The 27381-nt window shown below is 39.4% G+C and overlaps 1 protein-coding gene across 4 annotated transcripts in view; it reads left to right on the forward strand.

Annotated features, from left to right (window-relative positions):
- Positions 1-594: 594 nt before the first annotated feature.
- Positions 595-27381, forward strand: part of LOC587278 (sodium/myo-inositol cotransporter 2) — a 33643-nt gene continuing 6856 nt past the window's right edge. Inside the window, exons 1-13 of one of the 4 annotated variants that reach the window (XM_003723487.3) lie at positions 756-823; positions 1873-1948; positions 2088-2194; positions 3130-3201; positions 4140-4244; positions 5287-5346; positions 12792-12896; positions 21133-21238; positions 21883-21963; positions 23979-24196; positions 24562-24697; positions 25270-25377; positions 26678-26843. In XM_003723487.3, coding sequence (XP_003723535.1) covers positions 2114-2194; positions 3130-3201; positions 4140-4244; positions 5287-5346; positions 12792-12896; positions 21133-21238; positions 21883-21963; positions 23979-24196; positions 24562-24697; positions 25270-25377; positions 26678-26843 — 1238 coding nt within the window. In that variant the 5' untranslated portion in view covers positions 756-823; positions 1873-1948; positions 2088-2113. Of the gene's footprint in view, positions 824-1872; positions 1949-2060; positions 2195-3129; positions 3202-4139; positions 4245-5286; positions 5347-12791; positions 12897-21132; positions 21239-21882; positions 21964-23978; positions 24197-24561; positions 24698-25269; positions 25378-26677; positions 26844-27381 lie in introns of all 4 variants that reach the window. The other 3 variants (XM_787016.5, XM_011674778.2, XM_003723488.3) reach the window with 3 other exon arrangements.

Here is a 27381-nt window from a genome sequence, read left to right on the forward strand (position 1 = left end):
GTGTTGCAGCCTCTCTTTCCCCGAAAATTTAAAAATTACCAATATGCATTTGTTATATCTTATCTCGTATATTTTTGTGACAATTAACACTTTTCACAACATACATAAGCTCAAATTTCCGCTCACTCGCTTCGCTCACTCGCCAAATTATTAAACCAGGAAATAGATATTGGGGCAAGAGGCTTCAGCCCCCACTGACGGAAATGTCAAAAAAAAATTGCGCGCGAGCATAACTTGAAAACGGGGAATGTTGATATCGGACAAGAGATGTGACGTGAGCATGTCCCCTTTCCAAAATAATTGTGCCCGTTTGTAGGTACCAATACACTATTAAAGTACAGTGCTTCCAATATGACCTTGTCAGTATTGGTAAGTTTATATAACGGTCTGCACGAATTTCGAATTTCCGGCCCCCCCTATTGGAAAATCCTGGATCCGCGCCTGGGGTTTGGAGCTCTCGAGAGCCCACCCATTCCGCGGGATTCCCTTCGCAAGTTTGTTTACCCTTCCATTTTCCGGCTCTATTTACAAGCTAAAGAATATTTGTTTTTCATCTTTCGCTTGTTTTTATAGTCGGGAGGAATATGGGAAATTACGGGTATACGGACCGCACGCATGTGCGTGCATCGGATGGATTTCCATGGTCGATCGCACATGCGTGCGCCCCTATATAAGAAGGTTTCCTCCCGCCGCGATGGCAGAAAACCAGAGAACAGAACCAGACACCGAGTATTAGAGCTACACTCGAAGAATCACTACGGAGACATCACAGCAAGGAGCATCAACGGACATCAACGGATTCTCAACATAGTGACGGCTATCGGTGAGTAGCACTTTACTTTCTCAAGCTAAGTGATCAGTCTGAGTCACACGTTTGCTTCGCTGCACTGCCTGGTGTCCTGTGATCACTGGACGAAAGATCGGTGACAATAGGTACCCAGAGTCCCTGTTTAGTAATGGCTTAATTCACCTTTCTTACCCAGAAGTGAAAAACAGAGTAGTCCTTCCTTTTGCCAACACTATATCCTCTCGCCTGAAACGAGCATTCCAAGACAAGGACATCAGTGTTGCCTTCAAAAGCCCTAATACACTAAGAAGTGTCTACCCAAAAGACAAAATCCCAAGAGAGGAAAAGACAGGTATTGTGTACAAGATCACGTGCACAGACTGTGACAATTCATATGTTGGGGAAACTCTGGGTACCTATTGTCACCAGTCTTGACTTTGGTCCAGTGATCACAGGACACCAGGCAGTGCAGCGAAGCAAACGTGTGACTCAGACTGATCACTTAGCTTGAGAAAGTCCACAGGAGTGGACGAAAGCTTGCATATCAAAGTTGCTTTATGGTTTCTCACTTCCACTGACTTTCAGGTAGTATTATATAAAGGCGCCTGAAATCATGACCGGGGTTGTGTATAAAGTCTCTCCTCATTTATATTTATTTTGTTAACACCTGCGTCAATTACCATCCCTGTTCGTGTTTTACAATGGTATTTCAACAAACGTTGGGTGACAGTTTTTAATCCCAGCATTTTTCTGTTTCCATTTGGTAGCATCAATAGTGAGGTTTGGATCTATGTTATTATCATACGTTGATGTTAATTTCAAAAGGGAATCGCTCATTATGTAGCTAAAGAAATTAAGGAAATTTCCAAGAAAAACAAGCTGTTCACGTCAGTAAGGGCGAGTAGAGCAGTTTTCTTTACATCGTTATACCTATTTCTTTTAAAAGAATTAGTTCTAATGCACATCACTGTGTTTCATTGTATACCCTTTTTAACTTTAACTTTTCTATCACGATCGGCTAGGCCTTGCCTCAGTATTTCCTTTACAAGATAACCTTTTCAATGTTTGTATTTCTTTTTCTTCAGGAGGGGGAGCTAGGATTCGGCGTGGACCCCGTAACAAACATGACACAATCCATCACAGTAAAATAACATCTAAAGAGTAATAAAAAAAATGAAATCTCTACATTTTTGTCTTTCTCTCTCTCTCTCTCTTTCTCTCTTTATATCTCTCTATCTCTTTCTCTCTCTCTCTCTTTCTCCCTATCTCTCAGTTCAATTTGTTTATTTTAACCAAACAGCAACCTGGAATATCACCATTTTCAAAATGGCGACTGCCGTTCTCGTTCCCGGTGATTACGCAGCCATTGTGTGTTATTTCATGGTTGTTTTCGGAGCAGGCCTTTACGTAAGTGCTCCATTTCGGGAAGTCATTTACAATTGTTACGTTCATACGTTTTAATTTCAGTAAGAGCCCTATAAAGAGTATGTGCCCAGCTTGGTTAACAATTATTATCTCGTTTATGACCATGATGACCCTGGGTAATGGTCTTATTTGGATCTGCAAAACTAAAGCCTTATAAAGTCAATGGATTTTATTACCAGTGTGCTTAAAAGTGTTATTTGCCCATCAACTATCTTTTTAATGTCCTTGTGTTTGTGTTTTGACCTCCCATGACCTGAAGATTTATTAAACACTTGCAATAAATCTGCTTCATTCAGATATCTAAAGACAATCATATGACAGTATCTTTTTCTGGGGCAATTTTTTTAGGCTTTATATGGGTTATAGGTTTTAGGCTTTTCTTCAAACTCGGGTTAAAAAAAGAAGTTTGGCCTATTGCGTTCTGCAAATTGTTCAATTTTTTAACGTGATTCTAGACCCAGAGTTGGGTTCAAATGAATTAATACCATATAATATTTTAATTGTAATATCATAATAGTTTCAAGAACTTATATTTAATAGTATTTTTGTTCTGCAATCAATAATGCCATACCATATTGACCTTTAAAAAAGAGGGGGGGCACATGCATAAACTGCCAGCCGCAAAAGGCGCCTCCTTAAAAAGATGTAACATTAATTGTAGGTTTGAGGTTTATGTATTTGTACAGCTGCTAAATAATGACAAAAACAACGACAAACAACGACAACGACAATATTATTCATAATAATAGTAATAATAATAATTTTAAAAATCATAACGGCATCTAGGAAAAAAAATAAAAATTTTCTTTTAAATTTCTGCTTTTAAAGCAGAAAAAGAGGATGAAGATTAAGAAAAAGTTACATTATCCAATGATTTATTATCTATAATATTTTTTTCTTCTGCTTCGTTTACAAAGGCGCTTTTTACATCGAACCGAGGAACAGTAAATGGGTATTTCTTGGCAGGAAGATACATGACATGGCTTCCAGTAAGTTGGTTTAAAGAGAGTTAAGTTATGATGTCTGGGATGTTTATTTAGAGAGAAATAGGCTTGAAGTTAGTATAAACAATTGAATTAATCAGTAGTTTAGATCAGCTTAAAGGAATAGAGGGTATAGTTGATATATATTCTTAATACAAAAATAGGTAAAATAGATAAATATTTCAAAATTAATCGCAAATTAATCGATTTCATATTTTGATATTAATATTGATATTGATATTGATTTATTCGTCCACAATGTGGAAATATGCTCCCCACCAGCATTACAATAATACAAGAAACAGAGTGCAATAAAATGAGACGTACAAAACAATTAAGCAAACAATTTCAGAACAGAAAAGATCTCGTCATTTCACAGAAATGATTTTTACGCCATCCAAAATTGTTAAACTTCCTTTCTGATTAGATGATTACAAATATTTCTCCACTGTTTTTAATGGGCTATTCAATATAATCATCGTTGGTGTACTAAGCTTTATGTGAATAGTTTGTAAATTCAAATAATTATGATCATTATTGATATTGTTATTATTATTATCAACGCCATCATTGTTCGTCAAATTGGATAGATAATTGCAGTTATATTATTGTGGTCGTATTGAAATCATATATACATGTATGGATTATAACAATAATGGGTAACTGAAATGCTATCGTTTATTATCTCTTTACGAATTGGTTAAACATTGGTATGAAGGATTTTTCCTTCAAGGTGATTATATTCTCCCAACTTCTCAATTTGAAACGGTATTTAAGTGGTACAAATATTTGTAATGATATATATATATATTATATACAGCGGTTTGTATTATAGTTGTAAGGAAAATGTCAAATATCATATTTGACTGCATTAGACTGGGATCAAATTGATAAGTTTGTAATAGTAGTGATTTCTTCCTTCTGCTGATTCTATTTCAATTTAGGTCGGTGCATCGATTTGGGCCAGTAATATTGGGAGTGAACATTTCGTTGGACTTGCTGGTGATGCCGCTGTGACGGGCATCTCCCCCGCTGCATTTGACCTCAATGTAAGTCACCTCTTAAGGGATAGTTGAGTTCTTGTTTAATACTGTAAATGCCTTCAAAGTGCACGGGTATTGCTCTTATTCTTATTTATGACATTTTTAGTGCACTTTTAGAAGCTAAATTTGCTATGAAGGTAATTTTAGCCCCCAAAACGTGTGAATTTGGATTGAATACGATCATGACTATTCAGCTCCACTTTTTTTTTTAAAGGCGACCGGTAATTTATTAATTAATTACTAATAACAATACACGGGCCGGTTGGTTGTGAGTATTATCACCAACACGAAAAAGCCAATATTGGCATTTGCTGAAATAAAACGTACACGATGCTATCTCGTTTTTCAACGGCTGGTTCAAAATTACCGAATATTTGTGGGGCACCACAAATAGATTGAATAAATATGAAACAAGTTCAAGGGATCGAGCGCTGGTTTTGCCAATTCATTTCGTAGCAAGCCCTCTAATCTTATCGATATTCTGAGGAGCACAATTTTGATATGGCCCTACGTTTCCTGTTTTAATATCAACTTCCCATTTCCAAACGTTTTCCAGCAAACAAAAGTTTCGAAATTGTTGGTAATAACAAATATGCTAGGCAAGATATTAAAAATACCAAAAGAACACGGAGCTGCCCGAAAATAAACATATGATACCCCGATTATCAGGGGACGATTGCTCAAATGTCAAAATATCAAAATTATTGGGGAATGTAGCCGATGTCCCGGCCTCGTACCCGGCTGATTATCTGTCATCATGGGACCACCTACATGACTAATAACGTATCCAGTATGAATAAAACGTAATATATATCTTTATTGTAATGAGTCCTTGTAAAAACTAAGAATGGTTGAATGTTGTCATTAACGAATGTAAAATGAAACTTATTGAATATGTACATGGGCAATAACTTCAACAGAACTGAACGAAATGAATTTTCCAAGCACGGCGCCTTTGCAACAAAGCAAATGACAACGGATACCAAGTGACTGTAATCCGAATTATACCTTAATAATACATTCCTATTTTCTTCACTGTATGTTTCAGGGCTTGTCTCTGTTACCCCTTATGGCGTACCTGTTCGTTCCTGTTTACATCGCATCAGGGGTAAGTAGCGCGGCAGATTCTGAATTTAGTTGCAATAAGGATATTAGTTGTTAAGAGGGAAGTCAATAACCCCGCTGACTTAAGAAAAATAGATACGTACTTTAAAGAGTGAAGTGAGTGTAACAATGCATTGGTTGATGTCCCTGTGCCACGACTGAGGGAAAGGGAGCAATGGCGTACCTTTAACTCGGAAATATTCATCTTAGAATCAACAAAATTGAAAACTAACCATGATTGAAAACCTTTTTATAATCAGTTGACTATCAAGAAATTCCGTATGCGATGTGTTGTTGTCGCCGTTGTTGATGTTGTATATCAATGTTTAAAGAAGAACTAACCCAAAGAGTAAGTGTAGGTATTCTGAAAAAAATTAATGAATTCCTGTCATTTGATGTATAATACATTTTACGAACGTGTAAAAGAGATATATAAATGAAGATTTCTTGGCATGATGTCAGCGCTCAAAATACACGGGGGCGGTGGACGATTCGCCCTCGTGAGCTACATAATCACGGGGGCGATTGCAAAATTAAAAATCGCCCCCGTGGAATTATAGAATAAAGATTATCTTTTCTGTTATAACTTTAACACAATATTTAGTTTCAATTTTCAAACCTTAAACCAATGAAACGGAACTTAGATTAGCGTGCAAGATTTCCCGTTCTATGAGTAGGCCTAGTAATTATTACCGATTCAGCTTGCAGTGCAGTGCCGCCGTCAGCAGTGGTTATAGGCCTACTGCGCCGTTAGTAACGGTACGTGTGCACGCTGCCGCGCCATGTCTGCTGGAGCTGGAGGCGATCGCGCAAGGGCAGAAACATGGTCATGGAGAAGTTTTTCGTTGTGAAAGCGTAAACCCGCTAAAATCTGGTGATTTTAAATGACCAGCAAATAATGAACCACGACCAGTAAATCAATATAAGGGACTTTTAGATTTGCACGATGAGAACGTGGACTGCAACGTGTGACCTCCTTTTAAGGCACTGCCAGTGCTTAAAAGGACGTCACATGTGAGGGGGCTGGATAAATGCACATATATTTGTTTTGGGGGGTCCAGTTTTTGGGGAACATTTTTGGGCCGACTCAGCCGGCCGGTGAATATTAAAGCGGGGGGATGCTGGAGAGGAGAACTACTAATCTATTTTATTTTTTTCAAGGGCCGTTTTAGCATGACTTTCTTTTTAACTCTTACTTTCACCTATCTCAGATAACCCTAAGTTTTTGTTTGCTGCTTTATGTAGTTGATAATGCATGATTAAAATAAAGAGAGAGAGAGAGAGAGAGAGAGAGAGGGATCCACCATGATTTTGCAATGGTTCAGGGTTTGTGTAATGTACATTTGAAACCATTTCTTAGCGTCTCAACCCTAAAAAAATAGCAAAACTATTTTTGAGGAAAATCATTATACTGAACTGAATAAAGAATAATAGCTTTATATTGCCTCATACTAATACTGATACGAGCTAAAGTATTTGTATAGAGGTATTCCAAAATGACATTCTGATAATCAATATTTTGTTCTGGTATCATATGTATATACGCATAATACAACTGATCTAAATGATTTCTTAACGTGACATAGCTTCTTCTCCCCCTGCAAACAAAAAAGAAAACAAGGTTATTTAAACAAAGGATCATACGACAAATAATCATTGTGATTCAAATTGTTGCAAGGAATTTTTTGAATAAGCAATGCTTTTCACCAGAATCTTCTTTGAAAAAACGACTTTTACAAATCACAGCCATGCAAATCTGCCACTGTGTTGTAAGATCACTTTCAGATTAGGAGAAATGTATTCTTTAATGAGTATTTTACATTGAATGGAACGTCTCAACTCAGTAAGCATGGCAGAGATTTGTAAAAGTTGTTGTTACAAAGAAGATAAATAGCAGTGCTTATTCCAGGCGCGGATCCAGGGGGGGGGGGGGGGGCGAGCGTGCCTTGGCCCCCCCCCCCCCCGCAAAAAAAAAAAAAAAAAAAAAGGAGAGAGAGAGAAGGAAAAGAAGGGAAAGAGGAGAGAAAGGGAAAAAAAGAGGAAGAAGAAAAGAAAAGAGGGAAAAAGGAGATGGGGGGGGGAAGGACTTGCCTCCCCCCTTCCTCCCCCCCCCCCCCCAATAAAAAAATAAAAGAGAAGGAAGGAAAGGGAAAGAAAAAAGATAAAGAGGAGATAAAGGGAAGGACAAAATAGGAAGAAGAAAAGAAAAGAAAGGGGATATCAGTTGCAATTTTCCCGCCAACAAGTTGTGGATCGAGGGGGGGGCAAAAGACCCTAGCCTCCCCCCCCCCCCCCCCCGTCCCCGCTAAAAAAAGAGAGAAGGAAGGAAAAGGAAAAGAGGAGAGCTAAAAGGGAACAAAAAGAGGAAGAAAAAAAGGAAAGGAAGAAAAGAAGCGGAGATCAGTTGCGGTTAATCCCGCCAACAATGTGTGGAGCGGGTTGGGGACCAAAATGACCGTGCCCCTCCCCCCCCCCCCCCCAGCAAACCTAAAAGAGAGATAAGGAAGGGAAGGGAAAGTGAAAGAGGAGAGAAAGGGAAAGGAAAATAAAGAGAATGAAGAAAGGTAAGGGATATCAGTTGCAATTTTCCCGCCAACAAGGTGTAGATCGGAGGTGGGGGGGGGGGCACTGGCATACTGATAGGAGAGGGGGGAGTTGGAGAAATAGAATTCAAACGTGGTTTATTTATAATTCCATTACGGTGGTTAACAAATAATGCTGAAATGAGATAATTTTCCTCACTTCATGCGTTTGTTGGAAAATGACAAATTCCTAAATTTACAGCCAGGCAAGAAAATGCTTCTTGAGATGCCTACATATCAGGGCCCGCGGAACGGCGGGGATCGGGATCCTCGAGCCCCTCCCCCCACACTTTCTTTGAAAAAGTATATTAAAGAGAAATAGAAAGAAAGAGAGCGAGAAAGAAAAAATAGTTAACAGCCAGGGTCACATTATAATGGGGTATCAAAATATGCTCATCTGACCATGGTTAAAATTAATGCCTAAAATCCTAAGGGCTCTGTCCCCTGGATTCCACCTAGGGCCCTAAGGCGGGCCCTTAGATGCTCATATGACGGTCATTTAATGCCTAAAACCTCTTATTTCTGGGGGCTCTGCCCCCTGGACCCCACGCCAAATAGTGTCCTGCTAGTGTCACAAATAATAAGGTATCAAAAATGCTCATCTGACCGTAATTAAACGTCTAAAACCCCTGAGCTTCTGGGGGCTCTGCCCCCTGGACCCAACCAAGAGCCCTTAGGCGGGCCCCTCGATACTCATCTGACCGTAATTGAGTGCCTAAAACCCTTGAGATTCCGGGGCTCCGCCCCCTGAACCCCAAGCCAATTAGTGACCTGCCATTGTAACAATTAGGTATCAAAAGAATGCTCATCTGACCGTAATTAAATGCCTAAACTCCTGAACTTCCGGGGCTCTGCCCCCTGGACCCCGTCTAGGGCTCTAAGATGGACCCCTGAATGCTAATCTGACCGTAAATTAAAACCTTAAACCCCTGAGCTTCCGGGGCGGACAAGGTATCAACATAATTTATGTTCATCTGACAGCAGGCGCGTAGCCAGGGGGGCGGTGGGGTGGTCCCCCAATAAACGCCGGCCAAAAAAGAGGAGTGTAAAGGAAGAGGACGTAGGAAGAAAAGGGAATAGATAAAGAACATATTTGAAATTCAGACAAGGATTAAGAGTCGAGAACGGTACAACGAATCGTCTTCTTTCTCTAATGAATTAATGAAACGTCAAAGCTTCCGCGCTACGCGCGGGGGAGGGCAGGGGGAACTTAATTCAGACGAGGATAATTTTCGGGAACGGTACAACGAATCGTCTTCTTTCTATAATAATTTAATGAAACGTCGAAGCTTCCGCGCTTCGCGCAGAAGGGGGGGGGGAGGGGGAATTGATTGAGAGCGGTACGACGAATCTTCCTCTTTCTCTAATGATTTAATGAAAAGTAAAAGCTTCCGCGCTTCGCGCGGGTGGGGGAAACTAAATTATTTTCGAGAGCGGAACAACGAGTCGTCTTCATTCTCTAAAAATTTAATGAAACGTCGAAGCGGGGGGAAAACTGAATTTAGACATGGATTAAGAGTCGAGAACGGTACAACGAATCGTCTTCTTTCTTTAATGATTTAATGAAACGTAAAAGCTTCTGCGCTTCGCGTGGGAGGGGGGAAACTGAATTTAGACAAGGATTAAAAGTCATAACGGTACAACGAATCGTCTTATTTCGCTAATGATTTAATGAAACGTAAAAGCTGTATTCAGACGAGGATTATTTTCGAGAACGGTACAACGAATCGTCTTATTTCGCTAATGATTTAATGAAACGTAAAAACTGTATTCAGACGAGGATTATTTTCGAGAATGGTACAACGAATCGTCTTCTTTCTGTAATGATTTAATGAAACGTACAAGCTACCGCGCTTCGCGCGGGAGGGAGGAGGGGAAAACTGAATTCAGATGAGGATTAAGAGTCGAGAACGGTACAACGAATCGTCTTCTTTCTCTAATGATTTAATGAAACGTAAAAGCTTCCGAGCTTTGCGCGGGAGAGGGGGATAAATTAAGACGAGGATTAAGAGTAAAAAACTGTACAACGAATTGTCTTCTTTTTCTAATGATTTAATGAAACGTAAAAGCTTCCGCGCTTCGCGCGAGAGGGGAAAAACTATTTTCAGACGAGTAGGCACGTCTGGAAGGGGGGGGGAGAGGGGGTTAGGGGGTCGACCCTCCCCCTTCGGTTTTTTTATGTTTGTATTTTGGAGCAACCCCCCACTTTTCTGTGATTTTTTTTTTTAATTAAAAAAAAAAAAAAAAAAATGCCAATGGCTGACCTAAAAAATTTCGAGACCAAAAAAAGAAGTTTCCCTTCCCCCCCCCCGCTTATTTAGCGGCTGGCTGAGTCGTTACGATTTTTTTTCGGACCAAAAAAAAAAAAGTGGGCCCCCCCCCCCTAAGAAATCCTGGATCCGCGCCTGGCTTATTCAAACAAAATATTCGCATCAATTTGAATCACAGTCATTATTTGTCGCTTAATCCCTTTTAATGATCTTGTTTTCTTTCTCGTTTGAAAGGGGAGAAGAAGATAGGCCACGTTAAAGACATCATAAAGATCAGTGTTGTATGCGTATATATTATATACACAGGCCCCGCGGAACGTTTATCAAAATGGGGGGGGGGGTTCAGAGGTTTTAGACATTTAATTACGGTCTTTACTTTTACTTTATCAGCCGTTGTCAATCCACTGCAGGATGAAGGCCTCAGCATGATGTTTCCAAATGCTTCTGTTCAGCGCCTGTTGGTGCCAATTTGTCTGTCCCCAGAACTGTTGCAGCTCGTCTCGCCATCTTTTTTTTTTGACGTCCCCTGTTTCGTTCTCCCTCATATGGTGTCTAGTGAGTGATTGCTGAGCTCCAGCGATTGTCATTCCTACGGCTGATGTGACCCGCCCAATTCCATTTCCTTCTTTTCACTGTTTCAAGGATGTCCTGGACTTTTGTCTGTTCCCTGATCCATTTGTTCGTTTTTCTGTCTTTGTATGTGATGCTTAGAATACTTCTTTCCATGTTGTGTTGCGAGGCTGCTAGCTTTCTTTCCATTTATGAAGTTAACGTCCATGATTACGGTCAGAGAAGCACAAATATTTTGATGCCGCATTTGTGTCACTGGCAGGTCAGGGGGGGGGGGGCGTTTTCTATTTTATTTCTTAAGGTAAAATGTACGTTACTCTCCTATTTTTTTTACCGGTTTGTGAGGCTGGGGGGGGGGGGCGGGCCGGTAGAATCGGCCCGTGGATCCGCGCCTGTCCAAAATAGCACACACACAAAATCGCCTCGCCGCTACGCGGCTCAGTAAAGAAAGAATGTAAAGGTTGCACCGGATAATGAGGAGGAAATAATGTGCAGAACGGGAAAAAATCGAGAGAATGTCATCAGGGGATGAAAGTCAGTAACAGCTATGTAGCTTGTATGGATATTTGTATAAACAAGAGCCCCCGTCAGTACTAAAAGAGCCCGTGTGAGAAGGCTCACGGGGGCTCTTTTTTGGGGGGAAGAGCCTCCGTGGACAAAAAATTAATTTGAGCCCTGCATGATGTACATGTAATGCCTTTTAGCATGACATGGGCGCAGCCATTTTGTTGACAATGTGACGTACCAGGCGGAGTTGTACATAGATCATGCACCAAGCATTATTAGTTGGAAATACTTTTTAATTCAATAACAAAACCTTACTTTTCGAAGAGGGAAACTCATGGTCGAATAGGTAACAACACATTTGGTGAAAAATATAATAGGGTATATTTATTAAAAATTACTCAAATACAGCGTTTGAAAAATCGTGTTCATTTATGCGAAACCTTCATCCCAGAACAGTACCAACATATGTATGCAAATGATAATAGCAGGTGAATAAAATGTTTCAAAACCCCAAACACCTGGAAAGGAAACATCTATACAACTACATTTAAATACAATTAGTTAATAATATTAATAATAATAATGAACATTATTTGTATAGCGCATATCACTAACACAAAGAAGGTCCCTATGCGCTTAGAAAATAAGGAAATAGAGATAGGGCAGAATAGAAATGAACATTATGCCTCATACATGAAAATAATTAATTACAAACAAAAATAATGAAAAGCAATTCCTACATAGCTTACATGTAATAGATAGTACATTCAGGTAATACAAATTGTTAAAATGAAAATTAAATTAGATGTTAATATGAACATGATACTATAACCTAAGAAGTTACTAAACAGCTTGAACGAAATGAACAATTTACAAACAATAGAGTCTTAACGGACTCTGTTGTGCTTGCCAATTTGACAATATCAGGCAAGCTGTTCCACAATTCGGCCGAAGAATTTTTGAAAGAGCGAGTGCCATAATATTTTGTTTGAGTGTTTGAAGTTACCAGGAGGGATTTACTATTTGATCTTATTTTTTTTTTTGTAGGGGAATGAGATCTTGCAGGTAAGATGGGGCTGTACCGTTTAGGCATTGATATGTCAGTAAAAAGATATTATAACTAATTCGGGACTTAACTGGCAACCAATGCAATTGTTTGAGTATGGGTTCTCTCATTCTCTGCGTTTAGTTCTAGTGATTAGTCTGGCTGCTGAGTTTTGGATTCTTTGTAATTAATGTATTGATAAACAATTCCGCATATTGCGTCATGCAATCAAACAAATTTTAATGCCCATGTCTTGCTGAGAAACTGTAATTTATTCATGCTTTATGCCTTAAATTTGTCATACACTTTGATGGGAAATCTTGTAGATTGGTGGACAAGAATGCAATAAATCTCTCAGAACAACTAAAATTATTCTTTGGGGTTAGTTATTCTTTAAGTATATTTCAATACAGCAACAAAATCTATTTAAATGTCATGCATTGTCGGTTTTATTTCTCCCATGATAAAATTTTAGGTATGTACCCTACCGGAATACATGATGAAAAGATTTGGAAGCAATCGCATCCGTATCTACCTTGCCTGCATGTCCATCTTCCTCTACATTGTATCTAGAATTTCGGTAAGTGGATCATTTGTCAAACGAAGACAGTTACGAATGTTCTCAAAGCGTAATGCAATCAGGCATCCTCATCATCATCACCAACGTCTTTATCATCTTCATTACACCTTTGTTTTTCTTTGAAGCAAAAAAATCATTACACCTTTAAGGCCCGGTCACACACAGGGGACGCATGGGGAATGCTCAGCCAACGCATTGGAAATTTGCAATTTTGGCCAGTGCGTTGTCGTGCGCCCAACTTTTGTCGAAGCTACAGCGAGCTGCCACCAAATGCATAGCGTGTTGCTAGCGCGCTGAGCGCATACAGGGCGCATACCAACCGTACACAGAGCGCACATGATAACAACTTCCACGAATGCACAGCGTGTTGCTAGCGCGCTGGACGAATGGTCCACGCATGCACCGCGTTCTCAACAGAGGTGGTCACACATAGACGACGCACGGCCCGCGCATTGGAAATCGGAAAAGGACGTGTGCCTAACTTTTGTCATGATTTTGGAAAAGCTAGCGAGCTGACACATAATGCACAGCGTGTAGCTAGCGCGCTCTGCGTATACAGGGCATGTGCTCCGCGTATGTCTGGCGCTGGTCTAGCGCGCTCCACGCATGTCTGGTGTGTCTTCGGCATGTACATTCATGCGTCCAGCTCGGCGCACATTTTTGAGCATGCTCAAAAAATCCATATGAACAAATTTCGGGCATCTGCTCACGCGGTCTACAACACGTGAAATCGTCTTTGAAAATGCGCTAAGTATGCAAAGAAATGCTCCTACAAGGAAAACAAACTTTGAATTCACACCATCTCGGGTGGACATCACATATTCAAATACTGTTCTTTCCACTGATACCAATTTCGAACTGATTAGTAGATTGGAAAATAGGGCCTTTTCGTCTTCAATAATGGACAACAATCATTCAATTTGTGATTTCTCTATGGAGGTCACAGGAAAATTCGCCTTTTCCACTGGGGTTGTGTACTTCAACGAGATAATGCTCGTAACTGCGACTTGTTATTGGGCCATCTCGGGCGCCAAAACAGAGGATATGTAATCCCCTACCGTCTGATGTGAACAGTGAACAGTGAACACAATATATTCCTGCTCCTCATTTTTGTCTGTTTTCTCGAGAATTGAGTCATCCTACGCTATTACTTTGATGACAGTCTATTACTCAAGTTCTATAGACAACACTGGACTGTTTATTCCTGAATTTATGCTTGATCTCGTGAGAACTAGATGAGAAACATTCTCCTACTTCCAAGTGAGTTGGGTATATATATATACTGTAGCCATGTTTTCAACAGTGTAACATATACCGGTATGTGCAAGCTCACTCAACTGCGAAACTAAGCTCTTGGATCTTCTTCTTTTGTACGGTTGATGATCACGTATTGTGTCTTCTCTGGGTATCAATGGAGTACTTTGGACTAATTACCCTCATCCTTACAATTTTGGGTCAACAGGATTTTTGCCCTATACTACCTACATGCTATGAGTTATCTACCCTAGTGAGCTATATTCCTGTCAGGAGCAAGTATAGTGGGTCATCTGGGGCTCGTTCCTAGAAACCAACGACAAGACAGTCATAACTTTATCCGCCAACTACGGAGATGTCTCTGATCTTCCTAAACCGTTTCACGAAGAGCTTACTAGCTAGTATCTCGTGAGATCGATATTATCGGCGAGAAGAGGAGCCGAGAATTAGCCTTAGTCGCAATACCACCAGATTATTACAAAATTAATATTAGGGAAAATGCAATTATTTAAATGAATTAGTAATAAAAAAGATTGAAAATGATACCAAGAAATAAGAGATCCAATATACTTCCAAATTTGTGTAGATTAAACAATTGAAGTACTTGTAAAATATAATTGTGAGTTTTTCATTACATGACCAGTGAATCAGTTTTGTTGTTGAGATGGGCACCCCCGAATATTTTCATTTGATAGTTTATAAAAATACACCCTTATATTATTCTTTTAAAAAATACGATGTAATGAAATTTGTGTTCAATGTTTTTGGCGTCAGCACAATATAAAAATTACAAAACTTCAATATTTCAAAGGTTAAAACATATGTTTAAACCATTCACTTTACATAATTGAAAATAGAATTCATCTCGAAATTAATATGGGTCTGAAAACTAAAGAATACACTTCAAACTATGGCTTGCCTGCCGTGGCAAAATACATATCCCTTCGACGAGTTTACAATGTGGAAATAAAGGCGTATAATCAGTTTATTTAAGTGGAAAAATCCTTAAATACAAACATGGCATATTTTCATGAGATTATCATATACAAAAAACGATAATTTACTGTTTAAGTGAATGTGTAGAAAAATCATAGTTGGAGGATTTATTGTCCTTTTTTGCCAGCCATAGTCTACCCAATAAATGACATGTGATGGCGCTGCCCATCGACTAAATAGTTATGACAGAGATACGACGGTGTCAGAGGTGTCATAACTCCTTAGTCAGGATGTTGTCGTTGATCTTGGCAAAGAGGGCTTGGTGAAACACGTAGCGGACAAGTTGTTCACTAACGCTGATTTAGTCAAGAAGTTAGACTTATGACGGTTTCTAGGAACGGGCCCCTGTATGCTACTATGCCAACTCTACTGCAACATTCCAGTTGCTTCTTCAATCCGGAGATATAGCTACAAATCCTGGACCTTCTACCAATCGAAACCCTACCATTGCACATGTCGATCATTCTCATGATCAACCAAAGGGTCACGTGACTGGACTTGTATTCAATGCACGTTCTATCCGACATAAAATGCCAAACTTACTCGCCCACTTGGCTACTGATCATACTGAAATCATTTGCATTCTTGAAAGCTGGCTGAACGCTGCATGTGAGGATGTCGAACTCGGGTTTCCATCTAATTACGTATTATTTCGCAAGGATAGAATGACCAAGCCTGGTGGTGGAGTATTGACTGCCATCGACGCTAGCCTTTGCCCTAGGAGATTAGAAAACTTGGAACATCCTGATCTGGAGTTGATAAGCATTGAGTTTCTTCTCCGCAAGAGAAAATGGCTTCTATTGTCTCTATATCGTCCGCCAAACTCCAATGCGCAGTACTGGAACTTGCTTCAAGCCCACATTGACAACATTCAGAGGACCTCAATTGATTTTGATGGTGTTATCCTTACCGGAGATCTGAATGTTGACCTGTTAGATTATTCATCAAGCGATTCATCGCGTCTTCTTTCTATATGCGACACTATGGAACTGACTCAGCTTGTTACTACTGTAACCCGTCCTTCCAAGGACGACCCTTCATCTGGTACCCTGATCGACCATGTGTTCACCAATCGTATTGACCTTTTCGTTGAGGCATCTGTCTGTCCCAACCCAGTTCCAAGTGACCATCACGGCATTGTATTTAAGATCATTTCCCCTAAACCCTTCGCTTCCAAGGCAGTTCTTCGTGAGTTTCTCAACATTCCCAAAGCGGACTTTGACCATATGAATCGCCTGTTGCAGCTTGTGCCATGGAACCTTTTCATCGATCCTGAAGACATAAACTCTACATGGGAAGGATTCTTAGACATCTTTGAGGCTGCCTCTAAAGATGCTATTCCGCGATCTCGGATGAGGACAAGGAAGTATAAGCCATGGATCTCTAAAGAGATAAAGCATATGATTTGCAAGAAACGTAAGCTCTTTGTTAGAGCTCAACGGTCCAACTTAGTTGCCGACTGGAGCCTCTTCAAAGAAGCTCGGAACCTTGCGAAATACGAAATCAGGGCTGCTTACTGGCAGTATGTCAATGCCTTGTTTCTTTGTTGTGATAATAGGAAGAGGTTTTTTGCCTACATTCGAGAGCATAAGCGCCACTCACCGCCTGCTACTATCGCAAGCGGGAGTCGCATCCTTAACAAACCACAAAACATTGCATCTGAATTTCTTACTGCTTTCCAAACCTCCTTTACTGATCCCCAGGGAGTTCCATGTCAACCTGAAAAGTGTGAATTCCCAATAAACCAGCTACAGAATTTTGATATCTGTGTAAGTGATGTTTACCGCCAATTACTTTCTCTCCGGGAAAAGAAAGTCCCTGGTCCAGATAGTCTCTCTCCATCCTTGCTGAAACATACTGCCGTTGTGTCAGCTCCCATCCTCCAGCGTATCTTTTCGGTATCACTAGCTCTTGGTAAAGTCCCAACTGTGTGGAAATCTGCCAATGTTACTCCCGTATTTAAATCTGGTGATAAGTCATCTCCGTTCAACTATCGTCCAGTGGCCCTTACTTCCGTTGGGAGTAAAATCATGGAATCGCTGATAGTTGATAAAATAGATTCTCATCTGGATTCTTCATGTCCAATCTCCACCTTCCAACACGGTTTTAGGAAAGGAAAGTCGTGTGTCACCCAAGTAATACGTCTCACACATGAGTGGCTGAAGTATTTAGAAGGTCCTAAATCTTGCCCGGTCGATGTACTGTATTTGGACTTTTCACGAGCCTTCGATAAACTGCCTCATGATGTGTTGTTGCAGAAGTTAGCCATTCAGTTCAACATCAGTGGTAATCTCTGGCATTGGATAAAGTCACTACTATGCAGTCGCCGCCAACGAGTCATCTATAGAGGTGCTGCCTCTGAATGGGCTAGAGTGCCATCTGGTGTCCCCCAAGGGAGTGTGATTGGACCGCTTTTGTTTAATATGTTTATAAACGACTTGACATCTTTAGTTGACTCTCCTAGTGCGTTGTTCGCCGACGACACTATCATATTTAGGCCAATAAGATCAATTGTTGATTCAATTACCTTGCAAAATGATCTCACTAAAATCTCTAATTGGTGCTTATCTAACCGTATGTCTCTAAATGTCTCCAAAACGAAAGTGATGAGAATATCTGCAGCGCGCAAAAAGGTTGACCCGCCTGCTTACTTCTTGAACGATCAGCCAATTGAAATTGTCCAGAAAACGAAATATCTTGGAATAATCATAACCAGTAACCTGAAGTGGGATTCACATGTTGATTATGTTGTCTCACGTGCAAATCGTATGTTAGGTCTCATCACTTCCGTTTCTGGGGGTCTCTCATCACCGGCCCTACTTTGTCTGTATAAAGCACTTGTTCTTCCGCTTGTTGAATATGGTATACCAGCTTGGTTCCCTGTCAATCGTAATCTATGTGACAGATTAGAAAGCATCCAACGTAGAGCAACTCGTCTGATACTAAAACAGTACCGACAACAGATGCCCTACAATCAGCGTCTAAGGTCACTTAACTGGTACACACTTGAGTCTCGTAGAAAGTACTTGCTGATGTCATTCATTTGTAAATCTCTTTATAGATTCATTGACTGTGATGTAGTTATACAAAATATTCTGATGATAACACGCCGCCCTAATGAACTGAAGTTTCATCACCTACTTGCCCGAACACAGCGTTTGAATAATACCGCTTTGTATCTCTTTCCTCGCTTCTGGGATGAATTCCCTGTAGAACTCCGTAATGACTTTCTATTGTCCCAATATCAAACTTGGCAATCCAAATTGAAAAGCCAAATCTTTTCTCAGCTCTATTAGGTTTTTAGTATATATACATGTGTTTTATCCGCTTATTTTATTGTAGGATGATCAGTTATTATACCTTTTGTTTTTAGATGATAATACTGGTATACTCCTGCTTAACTTGATTATTACAGTAACTTAAAATTACTACTATCTACTATCTTCCACTACAGTGTATGTATTACTATTGTCAATTGAACAGCTTCTGTAATTTCTTTGCCTTGAAAGTACATTACCCCCTGTTTTTCTATAATTGGTTTGATTTTATATGATTCTTGGTTTAAAAACGAACACTGTAAAGGAATAGTTTGTAGTTTACAATTCTTGCCAACCATTTGCATTTCTGCCCCTTAAATATTATCTCATATATAACACAAAAGCACATTTGTATATTTTAATTTTGTATAATTCAACCGTAAAATATTTATGTCAAATAACTGGACACCCCTAGCCTGTATTTTGATACCAAGACGGAGTCCATCATTCGTATTTGTTCCACTTTATATTTGTCCAATACGAAGACATGTTGCTTTTATTGGAAGGCTCTTTATAATTTTCCTTAAAAAACATATGAAATAATTTATACTTTATTGATTAATTTAAAAATTTGAGTTTCTTCTTTTACCATTGTCATATTGATTTTTGCTATACTCTTGTTACTTGTTACAATGTATTTATGTAGTGATCTCCCATGAGTACTGCATGTCGGAATGTGGGACCTTCACGGTTTCGGTGATTTAGTTTGCCTGCCCCATTCCTGGCAACTTGTAATTGCTCATGGGAATCACGATGATTTTCATCCTTTGTTTTGTATGATTTTTTTCTTCTATGTAATCCTCTGTATACACTTTGTTTTGCCGAATAAATAATAATAATAATAATAACATAATTTGATTGGTTGTGGAGAAAGTAGGGCCAATTTCAATCCAATAAAAAATAGCTTTTACAAACTTACACATCGACCTCTATAATATATGCAAGTGCGTAAGCGAAGTTTTTACACAGCGGACAATGAGGCTTACACACCGTGCTCGCAGCCGTATTTCTACCACCAAATTTGACTCGGCTCCGGCGATGGAAAAGACACATTTTACGTTGATTTCAGCAATTTAATGAAGGGAATTTAGATATTATGGACGATCTTTTACAAAACAGGTGTGTAGGGATTAGATTATATCTCTCACGAGACACTGGACTCTTTAATTTCCATGAAATTTAGCAAATTAATGGCACTCAGAACTCACTGCATGATGAGCAGATCTAAATATTCATGGTCGATCTGCTAGTGAAGGAATCGCGTATTCATATTGCAGGGTGATCCCGCCCATCTTAGACGGAGGGATGACAATTGACTTATGCATTGTGATGTGCATCTGTATCTACTAGACATACATATATATTGTCCTGATTTGTTTTCCTTTTTTGGGAGAAGAAGAGGGGAGAGAGAAACAGAGAGAAAGAGAGGGAGAGTGTTGACAAGTCACGCACGCACAGCGGTGTTGACATTCACACTCTCCCCAGTTTTATACGATAAACCCATATTTCATTAAAAAAAAAATCGAAGAGTCCGGTACCTTGGTGTTACGCTCTAGTGCACTCGAACGTTCGTTGTGTGGGAGGTACACAAAATGACTCATTGATCTTTTGCCCGAATGTGGGTCAAATATGTTCATATGCCGACGCACACAGCGAATGACGACGAATGCATAGCGTGGGTCCAGCGAGCTCGACGAACGAGTAACGAGTGATCGACGCACCACTACAGGGAAATGCTGTCAACCGTGGACCAAGTTTAGTACTTGTGTTTGTGTGCGTAGGTAATCACCAGCAACCGCGGACCACTCCATAGAAAACTACATCAAACCGCGGACGTACCTCCTATGGGATGATCCAGGTAGAGAGCGCCTCTCCCGCGCAGTCAAAAGGGGGCGCTGTGACATTTCGCGATACACATCGGACTGATCCAGTCGATGTTGCCTACACGCTGTGACATCTAATATTCAAAATTTTAAATTTGATACGGCGGAACCGGTATCGCAACCGTGGATGGTCCCCCATTGCAGGTACTATACGTCCGCGGTTTGAGGTAGTTTTCTATGGAGTGGTCCGCGGTTGATGGCGTTTTCCTACGCACGCCTAGCGAACGACAACGCACTGGCCAAAATTGCAAATTTTCCATGCGCCGGCCGTGCGTCCCCCATGCGTCCCCTCTGTGTGACCGGGCCTTTATGGGTCAAGAGGTCTTGGTTTTAAATTATGTTACTTGGAAAAATCCTATTACCAATTCATCCGTTCTCATTGATGTAGTCTATCTGTTTTCCTTTGATCGGCCATTCTCCCCCATTCCTTCCAAAACCACATCACCTACCTTTCCACAGGAACTATTCAACTTGTTTTCGCTGAGAGAACCAGAAAACATCTCTGTACAGATTAGATGTTATACCTACGAGTTCCCGTATTTCCTAATTTGAATCACTCCTCCATTTCCCCTACCTCTGCAAAAGATGAAAATTAGTTCTTTCTTCACTAGACCTATGCATTGTCTGAAGAAGCTTCCAGCACGGCGAGCGACAACTCACCGACACATATCAATTTATACTGATGGTGATGAAAAGAGTAATTTTCAAGTTATATCACCAATGACATGAACATATTCAGTTAAGTCTGTTCTGCTTATACCCTAACTTCCATGTTTCATGCAAAAGGTGGATTTGTATTCGGGAGCCTTGTTCATCACTCAGGCGTTAGGATGGAACCAGTATGCAGCCATTGGCATACTTCTTATCTTCGTGGCCATTTTCACCGTTACAGGTATGTTGTTGTTGTCTTCACTCTCTTTGCTACATGTGAAACAAAAGATGGATGAAATAACGACCGTACACCCCGTACACCCTTTTTTCATATAGGTATTAAATCTTTCGCAAATGTAGTTAGAAGAAAAAGAATGGCATGATGTAGATCCGAACAACTTTACTTACAAAATAATTCCTTCACCTTGCTGAACTGTTAAAATTGCGTTTCTTTTAGAAATCTATATAAAGATAAATGTCCCTTGTTTGTATTTCTTTGTTTTCTGAGTGCCTGTTGTGAAATCCTTTGTTTTGAAACGGAAGTACATATTTAATGGTGTTGGCTTTATGTGTTGGTTTTATTGGTTGGTAATGGTATCATACACACGTCAAAAGGAACAAGATACATTACGGAAACCTTATGTAAATGTAAAGTTATCGGTTTATGTTTAGACAGGGCTTTGCCTCAAAGTAAAGACTACAAAGCCACGACTCGCCCCCCACCCCCCCCCCCCTCCCAGACGTCTGTGACCGGTGGTAAAAGATGCAAAGAAATAAGAATATAATGTATAATTCAATTAGATTTGATACCGAAAATATAAATATGTTTTTATTGCATCTCCAACTGTTAATTGTTACACTATGTTATTTCATTTATAAATTAAGGTGGATTGGCAGCTGTCATTTACACCGACACCGTACAAGTGTTCATCATTATCATCGGTGGCATCATACTGATGGTATTAAGTAAGTGTACTTAAGTTGGACTAAACACATGGGAATTTTTCCCACCTACGTTGTTAAAAAAGGCTAAAAAAGAAGGAAACTCTTGCGCCCTCGTACAATGGTAATATGTTATCTTTTGTGGTTCGCAAGGGAAATATAATCGAAAGCTCGTAGGTGTCCTGGAAATTACAAGATTTATCTTGGCCAGTGTTTGAATAATTGACGAATGCCATCATAGACTCATGGATTATTATCATCTCTTTCGTACACCCCTTCCCCCATATTTACACAAGAGTTATGTTAGTGTAAGAAGAGCCTGGGGTATAATAGACCCTCCTCCTCTTCGCACCCTTCAAACTTTCAATCGACCATAATTCCAGAATTTCCGTATGAACCTGCTAAATATTTGGATGTAAAACATTCCGATCTGCGTTATCTGAGGACCTTAGGTATAAGCTATTGGTTTTATTTACCCGTCGGCCAACTAGTGATTAGGTTCAGCATTCATAACCCCTTTTTTTCTCTCAGTCCCACAATATTATACAATAATGCAATGCAGTGAGGGCATTAGTAAGAATTACCCACATGCAAGGTACCTTTGGAACAGTCTAACACGCCCGAACAAAATGCTGTGTATTATTTGATTTATAAAATTATGACGTGGATCCTTGTTATTTGATAAATCTCCCTCATCTCAAAGTCCGTGTATTGCTAATTCTAGGTCTACATCTATGACTGATCTAGATCTAAATTACATAACTAATGCGTTTTAAATTCCGCGGCAGCCATTTTTGCGAGTAAAAGTAAAACGATAAATCTCAATGGTTGCGATCGCAAAACATGATCGTCAATCCAAATTTCGCGTTAGGCTAAATAAATGCCCGGTCACGTGTACGCTTTCAAACAATCTTTTGATTAGGATCTACGTCATAATTTTATAATGTTAAATATTTAGGCCTAAAGCGAGACTGCACTAGTTTTAGCTACTTACTCCCTCTATACAGACAACAATGCCTAAGTGGTACCCGTTGATCCCAAATGGCGGTCCTCTTTTTCTTTGTTAATTGAGAGCTGATTTAAGTCATAACCACCTGCCAGTGACCACGCAGGGAGGTCAAATACGTCCTGGCCAAACTAGTGCAGATAGGCTTTAAGGGAGATATGATTTGGTCTATTGTTAATGTCTGTAGTACGGTCAGCTCTCTGTCACCTACACACTGGCTCTGACCCGACCCAGGTTCGAAACTGAGTTAAGTCGTTCGGTGACGTTGAAGGTCGGTCCCAAATGTAACTAATCATAATTCATAATGTTTGATGCGTATATACAAACATAATCAGTTTCTCTCTCTCCCTATCTCTCTCTCTCTCTTTCCCTTACCACACACATCCTCACGCACCCCCACTCACTCACCCCTCCCAACTAATAAACACGTCCCCCCAAAACATGTTACCTTGTGTACAGTTGTTGTGTGGTTGGTTGTTTGGTGATGATGATAACTCTACTATACAGGGCGTATCATAATAAAGGATATTGAAGTTTAATGACGATTTATATGAAAACTACTGATTTCATAATCAAGCATTTTATGTCTGTTGTAAAGGACAGAATGTCCTCTTTTTAATGACACCCCGATCATACTACTACTGTCACAGTTGACTGAATAACAAAGCATTGCTGTCCACCATGTGAAAGGTGCACTGTGACAAGTTAGCATTCACAGATAAATTCTAAAGATTAGTGCTTGTGTCAGCCCAGACATATTGAAATGCTGAACAATGAGTGGATTATGTGTCTAAGAAGGAAATGTTATCAAACTTGGCACAGTGCACCTTTCACATGGTGGACAGCAATGCTTTGTTATTCAGTCAACTGTGACAGTAGTAGTATGATCGGGGTGTCATTAAAAAGAGGACATTCTGTCCTTTACAACAGTCATAAAATGCTTGATTATGAAATCAGTAGTTTTCATATAAATCGTCATTAAACTTCAATATCCTTTATTATGATACGCCCTGTATGCAACATTCTTTCGAAGGTTACGGTGAGATCGGTAGCTTCCAGGAGCTGAAGATCAGATACTTTCAGGCCATCCCAAATGCCACTCTTAACACACCAAACTACACCTGCGGTATACCAAAGGAGGATTCCTTCCAGATGCTTCGAGACATCGATCCGTTCACCTCCAGTTTTCCTTGGTTAGGGTTCTTGATTGGGCAGACTCTATCCTCTCTGACTTACTGGTGCGCCGAACAGGTAGGCGATAGGCGTCAGAGTCTTTATAACCTTGATTGGGAGAATAAAAGATGATAGAATAAACCTTAGCAATAATACTGCTTTGAGAGGGGTTACTACCAATTCAGTCGCTGCGGTATATCACCGTGTGAATGTAAACTTGCTTTTCTTACGTTCTCGGAATAATTTTAACTTGTATTTTCAAATTGCCTCATAGTAGAGATTTTTGACAAGAAATACGCTGATATGGGGGGGGGGACATATATGGGCGCATAGTAAATAATATGCCCCAAAGCTGACAAAACAGTGCTACCATTAGAAACAAAGGCCCACAATGAACATGATTATGTAATATGTTTTATTACTTATCAATTCCTTCTTCCAAGGTGATGGTCCAGCGTGCCTTAGCAGCAAAGAGTCTCTCCCACGCCCAGGGTGGGTGCCTGTTCGCTGGGTTCTGTAAGATATTACCCCTCTTCATGACTGTTATACCAGGAATGATTGCCAGGGTCCTCTACACAGGTAAACAATGAATATGATAACGATGATACTAATGCCATGGGTCGAATCCCACCAAGCCACTATCGTAATTCGTTAGACATTAATCAGTGTTAACCTGTAATTATACCAATTTTGACAGAGAGTTTAATCGATTTGATTTAATATGTGTTTTTTTAACATCATTAAAAATTAGCAGAAATTAGGTCGAAACGAAAGTGAAACGTCCATTAAATAATATTGATTTAATTTAATAGAATACAATAGTGTACCAAAAATAAAAACTAGTAAATAATTTGTTAAAAGGGAAATTAAAAGGACAGACTTTAGCTAAGCCTGATATCACAAATACAAACAGCAGTTTGAAACTCAAATATCATTTTTAAACCGCAAAACCATGGGATTCAGAGGCCGGTGGCGTATTCGAGAGCCAAGGACGCTTCTACACCTCTATTACATATTATCATCGTTACTGTTCTCATAACCGTTATTAATGCTGTCATCATCATCATTATCATTATTACCATTATCGTTACCGTTATTATCTATGTTGTCATCATTATTATTATTACTATCACTGTGATATGGTTATGTAGATACCGTAGCATGTGCTTCACCGGAAACGTGTATGGAAGCTTGCGGGAACCCAAAGGGTTGTAGTAACACTGCCTACCCAACTCTCGTCCTAGGGATCATGCCAGCAGGTGAGTTCAATGGCTCTTCCTCGACTTCAGTACACTGTTTTTTAGTTTTTTTATCCAAAGGAAAAAAGTATTCAATCATTCTTAAGCGAGAACAAAACAATAGATTTGAACAAAGTACACGTAACATATGGGTAAAACAAACATTATTACATCAGTTGCACATGTCTCCATTTATCAAATGATCCAACAAATTCATTGCGTTTGATACAAAGAACCCACTCAACTTCAAAACAATGTTTAAGCATCTTCTTAAAATTATTCAAAGATAGCTGTTCCCTTTTGTATTTCGCAGAGAATATATAATGTTTTGCATATAAAATAACAAAATTATAGATAGATTGCGTACCATCTAGGAAACCAAACAAAATGATTTTTATTCAAAAGCACTTCATTGTTTAGAATAGAGCTTTGGAAGTCTTGAATGAATTGATGCATAACAGGGCATTCCCAAAACAAGTGTGAAATACTTTCAACATAGGATAAGCAAAATGTACATAAATTAGAATAAGCTATGTCTATAATGTGAATATATTTGTTGACAAGTAGTATTTGATGTAAAATTCTGAACTGAAATAACGAAGTTTCGTAGAAAGGCAACATTTTAAAGGATAGGGTAAAGTATCTTCCAGTCTTGAACAGGTTCAGTTGAAATTGTAGCCCATTTTATTTCCAAAATCGGAACTTTAAGGATCTTTGCAACAGAAATTTGATGAACATATTTGCATACTTTGAAAACCTTCTTTAAGTTATGCAATAATTCCTCTTGGTTTTCTTAACGATGCACATTTTAATTTCGAATGAAATCTTCATTAAATGGTCCATATATGAATTATAGTTTGCCGCTTTGTTCTTTATCCTTCGTTCTTTTGCTAAATTGTCTTTTATCCTTTGTCATTTTCTGTTTTGCTTTCTCTTTCATCTCTTGTATCAACTGGCTTTTTTCATTTTATTGCTTAACATCGCTTATTGACTGAAATATGCAATGATCTAGAAAAAATAGGGTATATGAACTTTCGTTTGGTCCGTTAAGAAATTATGTGCAATTAGTTTATCAAGATCAAAGTTTGTTTTATAGCATGTTTCTTTACTTTCACTTTACTATCACTAATGATATTTCCTTTTCGATGCATTGTTATTTGATTATAAAAAGTCACATGGACAGTTTTTGCTGAAATATTTGAGGATATCTAAATCCATAACAAAGATCGGGGTTGAATTCGTTAAGGACTAAACAATCTTCAACACTTATTGCTGCCAACACATTTCCGTATGACGTAACTTCCTCCCCTTCCTTTTCCAGGTCTTCGAGGAGTTATGTTTGCCGTAATGCTATCTGCCATTGTCAGCAGTATGACGTCACTGCTTAATAGCATCAGTACCCTTTTCACTGTTGATATCTGGCAGTTCGTCCGAGAGAAATACTACCATACAAAGCCCAGCAACAGAGAGATGATGATTGTTGGAAGGTATGGTTTAGTTTTATCATCCGCATAAAATTTGCAACCAAGGCTCTCAATTTGTTAATACTGTCAGAAAACCCATTATTTATTTCTATGATTATTCAATTAGAACTTATTGTTGACCCGCCATCATGCCCTTATACTATCAAGGATAGATTCCTGCAATAACTTTTTATTTATTTTTCTCTCTGCAAAAGATGGAGGGAGGAATCAAGAGTATTCAAAATCCTGTAGCACTTTTTTTTTCTTTTTTTTTTTGGGGGGGGGGGGTAGAGGTGGGCTAGAACACAAGCATCCCCTGTGTTTAAAGACTCTGTTGTCTTTCTTTTGCTCAACGTGTGCAGTTCTAACCATTCCTCTTTTTTTACAAATGAATCAGCAAAAGTTCCCCTCTTACCTTCCCAACATAATTGTTCCTTACCTACCCGCATGCGGGCCCACATGCACCTTTGTTCTATAAAATTAATGAAACTTCTGGATTCGTAATTCCCAAATTAACTTTTTTTTTTGCTGCCGATAAACGATATAGATCTAGCGTAACCTT

The sequence above is a fragment of the Strongylocentrotus purpuratus genome, unplaced genomic scaffold (assembly GCF_000002235.5).
Source record: "Strongylocentrotus purpuratus isolate Spur 01 unplaced genomic scaffold, Spur_5.0 spur5_scaffold_21, whole genome shotgun sequence".
NCBI classification, from domain to species: Eukaryota; Metazoa; Echinodermata; class Echinoidea; order Camarodonta; family Strongylocentrotidae; genus Strongylocentrotus; species Strongylocentrotus purpuratus.